Below are 8077 nucleotides of genomic sequence, written 5' to 3'. Positions count from 1 at the left end.
CTTTATACCCTCGACTGTTTGCAAAGAGTTATACTTTCACTAATTTACATGCTGGGAACTTTGAATTGGGGAGAGTTGGAATCTACTCTTGCTCTAGGATTCTTATGACATACATCATTTTTGTAAAAATTGGAAAACCATATTTTACTCTTCAAACATGATTAATCAGAAGTCATGGGGAAAGTTCTAGAGGCAGGGAGGTAATTAAGGAGGCTAAAAACTATCCAGGCTCAATCATAAACATCTAAAATAAAGCCATGACAAAAGTGGAGGCAATGAACATCCTGGGAGATATTACAAAGAAGGATGGTAGGCATATTCCATGTGTGCAACAGCCTGGGTATCTAAATTCATAATTTTATACCCTGAAAATACCAACTGGCCTGTTTAAAAAAAGCTCCACTGTGCCATAGCCCCCTTCCTAGCACCACTCTGTGGTAGTTTTTCCTACTAATCAAAGGCTTGTCAGCAAAAGTCCAAAGACAAGTGTTTGCAGACAAACCTTTGAGAAATGTGAAAAACTACTGGGAATTCTCAAAGCTCTCAAAGTCTCAGTCTTCAGAATTCCCTTTGTGTCATGTGGATTGAGTCATCTTGGTGACAAAACTATGGAATGTATTCTTTTGGTCTTATTTTAGGTAGGAATAAGATCTTTCAAGACTCCAGCATAACTATTTCAAAAGATTATGACAACCCTGTATAAGACAGGCCAAGTCTTCCAGAGAAAGTTATCTGGACTGAAAACACTACATCAATTGCATTTCCACTGAGTACATGATACTTTCTAAGATGTTAATTTATAAGACAATATTTTAAAAATATATAACCTAACAGAAGAGAAAGAAAACACTCTCAAATCATGGACTGTAGACAATGAACAAAGGAGAGAAAAAGTGAAATTGTATTTTCCAAGTCTCCTAACCCCGAAACATACACATTTGATTTGGACCCAGCAGAATTTCATGAAATGATATATTTTGTGACTCTAGAAAATTATGAATTAAACTTGGCATTAATTAACATACTGCAGTTGTGTATTTAAGACTGCTCTTCACATAAAGTGATAAGGCTAATGGAAAACATAAACATCTATCACATATGTTCTGGAAGCTATCATTTTCGAGTTTCCAGAGTCACACTGTATTGCTTTCAAAATAACCAATGTCTTCTAGCCATCAATTTTCTCGTGGCCTCTTTAACCTCTTTGTTTCTCAGACTATAGATCAAGGGGTTCAACATGGGGATCACCACTGTGTAGAACACAGACACCACTTTAATATGATCAGACGAGTAATCTGACTTGGGTATGACATAAACAAATGTGACTGTCCCATAAAACAAAGTGACTGCACTGAGGTGAGAAGTACAAGTGGAGAAGGCCTTGTGTCTTCCTTCAGGGGAGCGCATATTTAGGACTGAATGCAGGATGTATAGATATGAAATAGCTATGATAAACAGTGTGATTACAATGATGGACCCGGCTAGGATAGCAGGTGATGTTTCAGCAACATAAATATGGGTACAAGAAAGCTTTACTAGTGGTGGGAAGTCACAAAAGAAATGATTGATTTTATTTGGTCCACAGAAAGTCAAGCTCAGTAGACAGCCAGTAAATGATGAAGCATTCACACATCCCCCCAGATAGGAAGCAGCCAAGAGGATGATGCAGACTCTGGAAGACATGTGTGTAGAGTAGAGAAGTGGAGAGCAGATGGCCACATAGCGATCATAGGCCATGGCGGCCAGCAGGAAGCACTCAGCTGTTCCAAAGATAACATCAGAGCCAAGCTGAGCTATGCAGCCAGCAACAGGGATAGTAGTTCTCTCTCTTAAGAAACCCACAATCATAATGGGTGTGACTGACGTGGAATACCCGATATCCACAAAGGCTAAATGGCTGAGGAAAAGATACATTGGGGTGTGAAGCTGAGGACTTCTGTGGATCAGCATGATTATGCTGACATTGCCCAGTAGGGTAGCGACATAGATTCCTAGAAAAACCACAAAGAAGATGGTACAAAGTGTAGGATCCTCTGTTAACCCCAAAATAATGAACTCTGTCACCATTGTATGGTTTTCAGTCTCCATCTTATTTGTAATAATGCCTATTGAAATAAATAACAAGTATATTCAATAAATTCAGTGATCTCATAGGTAACATATTTACTTTTCCATTCCCCCTATTAAAAAATCAAAATGGGGTGCCTGGCTGGCTCAGTTGGAAGAGCATGAGGCTCTTGATCTTGGGGCTGTGAGTTCAAGCCCCATGTTTGATGTAAAGATTACTTAAATAAACTTAAAAAAAATCAAAACATAGATCCCTTTTGTCTAATGCTTACACTCTACAAAATGTTTCAAACATATTTACATTATGCATGATTTGAGATATTAATGTCCATTACTTTAAGGCCAAAGATACAAAGAGACCAATGACTCAGATCAGAGCACAGTTAACATTCATTTGCGTCATTTGATCAGTTCAGATTGTTGAATGAACCCTTACATCTGATGAGAACCAGAATGGTCAAAGGGATTGACTTTAAGCTAGTGTTTAGCAATATCCAATCTGCTCCTACCTTGTTCACCTTGGAGACCACATTTGCCAGCCCCTTTGTAGTTAGGTAAGACTGTGAACGGTACATGCCGATGGGCTAGTTGAGGAAATGCACTGTTTCTTCTAGATCAAATTAAATTACCAATGGACAGCTTTCTCTTTCTCTTCCACAGTGATATATTCTATATGATACAACTAGAATATAGTAGTACCTCCCACCAGCCTGGGATTTGAAGGAATGTGGAAAATAGAGAATACACTGGAGACATACTAGAAGTGAGAAACAAATCTATGCTGTGTTAGATACCCTGACTTTCCAGGGTTGATTTGTTAGAAGAGCATAACATCACTTTATCTGATTAATATAATCACAGATTGGCTGTAAATGGAAGCTGCATGTAGAGTTTAACCCTAAGGACAACAGGAGAAATAAATCCACTTTGGATTATTAATTGTACTTTAGGGACTAAATAGACCTAACAAAAAGATATTTTTCATAATCATATGAATAACATATATAGAATAGGTGGGAAAAATGCTTCCATGCTCATATTATGCCAGCCATGTGAGACCAAGACAGTAATACACAATGAAGGGAATATCAAGAGGTCATTTCAACAATAACAAAATTTCATGAGTAGGCTTAATCATAAAAATGCAAAAATTAAAACAGACTTTCAGTTTAAGCAATGCTGTGAACATGAAATACCCTAAAACATCCTCAACAAACTACTTGGATAAACTGCTGACTTAAGGATTGAAAGACATATTCAGAATGCAGAAGTGAGCTTTCATGTAAAAAGGGAAATCTCAACCAACCAAAAATGATGTGGGATATTTTAAATGATGCATAAATGACACAAGCAAACCAACCATGCTAAGATAGAGTGGAAGAGCATTGCAGTGTGAACTGCAATCGCAAGGAAAGTGATAGCTTTGCATTTTTGAGGAACAGCTAAGCCCATGTGGTGGGTAGTGATACAAGATTGACTCAAGAATTAGGCAGAAGCCAGATCACCTATGGCTTTGTGAGTCATAATGAGTTTAAACATTATTCTAAGTGCAATGGGAAGACAGTGCAAAATGTAAAAGAGAATGTCATGATCTAATTTACATAACGATAGGATAACGCTGGCTACTTTAAGGGGACTAACTTCTAGAGGAGTGAGAGAATTAACAGAAAGACCTTTCAGAATATTATAGTATTCCAGGTGCAATGTGGTACTGGCGTGGGTAGCAATCGTAAAGACAGCATAGTGGATAGAATAGGGAAATTTTCTGAGTCAGAGGAAATGGGAAGACGATACCAACATAGGATTTTTTTTTTAAAGAGAAGATCAACTAACCTGCAGGTACCTCTAGTTTTGAGGTCATCCTACTATCCCCGCATCCCTGCATCCTTGCACCCCAGCATCCTAGCATCCCAGCAAGAAATAAGCCAGACCCACTGAAAAAGCAAGTACTAAACAATGAAAAGAATCAGCAAGTACTATAAAATCAAAACTATTACCAAATATCAAATGATATTTTGGAAGTACTATAGAATATCAGATGTCTGCTACTTGAAAGAGAAGAAATGTAACTGTTTTTGAAAGGAACACTGTTGATCCTGTGTAGATCCCTGACTTTCCAAATGGAGTATTTGCTACTTAAAAAAAACCCTCAACAAAAACAAAAAAACAAAAAACAAAAAACCCTCAACATTAAGTTGCTTTTTTTTTTTTTTTTTTACAAAATATACAGATAAATAACTATTGGTACCCTTAGTCAGTCTTACTAAGAAAAACTGTACCCTTTGCAGTGATGATTAAACCAATGTGATCCAATCAACTTTACACACGAATTAACCTGATACAGTATGTAAGAATGCTAAATCTCTAGTTTCATTAGCCAATCCATGATTGTATCAGGGGTTTAAAGGACACAAATCTAAAACAAGCCATATATATATATATATATATATATATATATATATATATATATAAAGATTTTTAATTTATTTATTCATACACACACACACACACAGAGACAGAGGGAGAAGCAGGCACCATGCAGAGAGCCTGACGTGGGACTCGATCCAGGGTCTCCAGGATCACACCCTAGGCTGCAGGCGGTGCTAAGCCGCTGCACCACCGGGGCTGCCCAAGTCTTATATTTTTATAAAAAAATATATACAGGGAACCTGGGTAGCTCAGTGGTTGGGTGTCTGCCTTTGGCTCAGGGTATGATCCCAAGATCTTAAAAAAAAAAAAAAAAAGAAAATATATACCTGAAAGACTCAAATGAGTTCAAGATAGGATGTGGGTACCAGTATGATATGGAAAACATAACATATAGTTACTGCAATGAAAATAAGACTTTAGGGATGCCTGAGTGGCTCAGTTGTTGAGCGTCTGCCTTTGGCTCAGGGCGTGATCCTGGAGTCCTGGGATCAAGTCCCACATCAGACTCTCTGCATGGAGCCTGCTTCTCTCTCTGCCTAAGTCTCTGCCTCTCTCTCTGTGTGTCTCTCATGAATAAATAAATAAAATCTTTAAAAAAAGAAAATAAGATTTTAGAACCAAAAGCTCTGGCAATAAATTTAAGGTCTGTCACTTATGAGCCAGATGATCTTGAAAATTTTACATAACCCTTCTGAGATCCAATATTCTTATTTTAAAAGTTAACATAATAATATTTACCTCACATGGCTGCTGTGTTAAGTAAGATGGTGCATGTTTATACCTAGTAATGGATGGTAGTAAACAAATAATCTGTAAATGAAAATCTACTTCAAATAAGCAACTATCAGCTTCTACTACAAACGCGAAGGACATTTATAAATCAATAACAAAGAATGAAGGTTACCTGCTGGTCAAATGTTATGATAGTGACAAATTCTAGAAATCATTTCTATATGTCAGGGATTATTTATATAGGATTTATAAAGAATATAAAACCTTGACTTCAGCATCAGATATGCACAGGTTTGTTAACATCCCACTGAAAATCCAGTGGGAGAAAGTCCAAGGAGATTGAGAAAATTAGGTGCATTTAGGTATGCCTACACCATTATGCTGGCTGAGATACTCACTAAGGTCTCAGGGGCTCCATTTATTCTTCTCATTACTTGTATATAGGTATTACAATGGCAAACATCTAATTAGTTTTAAAACTTCTTTAAGATTTTGTTTATTCGGAATGCCTGGGTGGCTCAGCGGTTGAGCGTCTGCCTTCGGCTCGGGGCATCATCCCGGAGTCCTGGGATTGAATCCTATATTGGGCTCCTTGCATGGAGCCTGCTTCCCTTGTCTCTGCCTCTCTCTGTGTCTCTCATGAATAAATAAATAAAATCCTAGAAAAAGAAAGATTTTGTTTATTCATGAGAGACTCACAGAGAGAGGCAGATACATAGGCAGGGGAGAAACAGGCTTCCTGCAGGAAGCCTAATGTAGGACTCAATCCCAGGACTCTAGGGTCACAATCTGAGCCAAAGGCAGATGCTCAACCACTGAGTCACCCATGTCACCCTAGTTTTAAAACTTGATTGGGACAACACAATTAACGTGGGCTATAACAGCCATGACAATGTGCCTAGAACTAGTTTCTTGAACCCTATTTTGTAGTTCATAGTTAATCACACCTCAAGGAGTTGCAAGAAGAGCCAGGGTGCTTTTCTCTGTGTGAAACTGACCCAGGATTTAATTCAACATTGGCATTTCCTGCTTACCACATAAATCCTCCACCAAATCGGGACTCCTAAAATAGCAATTATTGAAGATATTTCTTCCTTTCCCTATGTCATATTTATCTCTATCTCAATTCTCCCTTTGGATAACCAAGAATCTCTTCCTTGTTCCTGATTTCCATGTGTTTTTTTCATAAATGATGTTACTGCTTACATTATTCTGAAATTGCTTTCTTTTACTCAAAAATATTTTTAGATAATTCCTTGTGATTATGTATTAATCTCCTTCATTCTCTGTAAAGATCCATGGTATTCCAAGTATTAAATCTTTGTTTATTTAGCTATACCCTGCCAAGGCTTCATTGTGCTTATATAACAGTAGTACCCTTGGATATACTCTAAGAAGTGGAGTTACTGGATCAAAAACTGCCCAATTTAAATTCTGATAGATATTGCCAAATTGCGCTTTTTCATTCTTTGCATCTGTGTGTAAATATATAAATATGTATGTGTGTGTGTATGTGTGTATGATATTCTGAGTAATTCCTAAGACCTACCTTCAAGCTCATTATTTCTCTCTTCAGTTATATATAATCTACTGTTTAATCTATATTTTTTCTGAATATATTTTTTTATTTCTAGACTCTGGGTTTTTTCAAATTTTTGTGCTCTTTCTAAAACAAAAACCCTTCTGAGATTTCTTGTTCTTTTATTTCTTCAAAAATACTAATCAATATTTTATAATGTCTATTAGACCATTCTATTACTTGAAGTTCTTGATGGTCTAAATCTGCTCTTTGATGTGTCTGCTGACATACTCTTATTATTTCTGTTTGTTTTTGCATTTACTCTTTTATAATTTTAAATTTTGTGCACATCTTTTTTTAGTGGGGTTTTATCTTTGTTACTCTTATCTAGCCTGGGTTGAGAGTATGTCCTCCCAAATAAGTTTTTTTTTGTTGTTCTTTATTTCTGCTAGCTGCCTTCTAGATCACTGGCTCAGGATAAATTTTGATGCTATTTTTCTCAACTTGAAGGTCTACAAAAGAAGAAGACAGTAAAATTTGAACCTCCAAATGTATATTTGGTATAGATTTTGTTCTAAAATTCCCAAGAAAGATTTTTTCCTTCCAAAAGATTCTACAGTCTCATGGTTGAAAAATTGATTTTTATACTACCATGCCAAGCAACACTTCAATGTATCCCTTTCTGCAAGTAACTACAATGTACAGTTATTATAATCTGTAGATCTCCAGGAGGCTTGGGGACCTGGCCTTATAGAAATTTAGCATCCTAGAACCTGAAACAATCTCCATAAAGATAAAGATTTTAACAGCAAGGTGTCATAGTTTACATTCTCAAGAGATTAGATTAAAAAATTTTAATGACCAGTTTCATATTGGGAGTGTGTTGCTAACACTGATAACTGTGATATGTGTTGAATGTGTTGATATGAGCACCTAAAGGAAATGTCTTCCCCTGAGCTAAAGGAATAAGCAAGATCCCAAGACATTTCTGTGTGGCAGTCAACAAAAATGCCCCACTCTCCCACTGAATGTGAAGTTGAGATTTTGATTATAGTTTATACTTTGATTACCTTTTATGGTTGATAGCAATTTCCATACCAACAGCCAAAATTTTCCAACTTCAGGATTAAGTGTTTGTGGGAATGCCTCACTTGGGGTTTTGAGGGTCCTTCCTTCTTTGTTTTGCATTTATATTATTTGCATGTGTTGTATTTTTACAGATTTATTTTGTAGAAGGGCAAAAGTTGCCACAAGGAAGTTAAAGGCTTCTGGTTTGATATTTGCTCACTTGGGCAGATAATTTGTAAAGTTGACAGAAAAATCTCATAT

The 8077-nt window shown here is 36.6% G+C and overlaps 1 protein-coding gene across 1 annotated transcript; it reads right to left on the bottom strand.

Annotated features, from left to right (window-relative positions):
• Positions 1–1149: 1149 nt before the first annotated feature.
• On the bottom strand, positions 1150–2088 carry OR5P5 (olfactory receptor family 5 subfamily P member 5). The gene has a single exon (NM_001388935.1). It carries the CDS (start codon positions 2086–2088, stop codon positions 1150–1152), a length of 939 nt encoding a protein of 312 aa, NP_001375864.1.
• Positions 2089–8077: the final 5989 nt, after the last annotated feature.

The sequence above is a fragment of the Canis lupus genome, chromosome 21, assembly GCF_011100685.1.
Source record: "Canis lupus familiaris isolate Mischka breed German Shepherd chromosome 21, alternate assembly UU_Cfam_GSD_1.0, whole genome shotgun sequence".
Lineage (NCBI taxonomy): Eukaryota > Metazoa > Chordata > Mammalia > Carnivora > Canidae > Canis > Canis lupus.
Note: the sequence above shows the minus strand (reverse complement) of the source record. Positions and strands in the feature narration are given on the sequence as shown.

Bases quoted from the DNA above. Each gene is read 5' to 3' on its own strand.
- OR5P5 (NM_001388935.1), bottom strand. From the start codon at position 2,088: ATGGAGACTGAAAACCATACAATGGTGACAGAGTTCATTATTTTGGGG.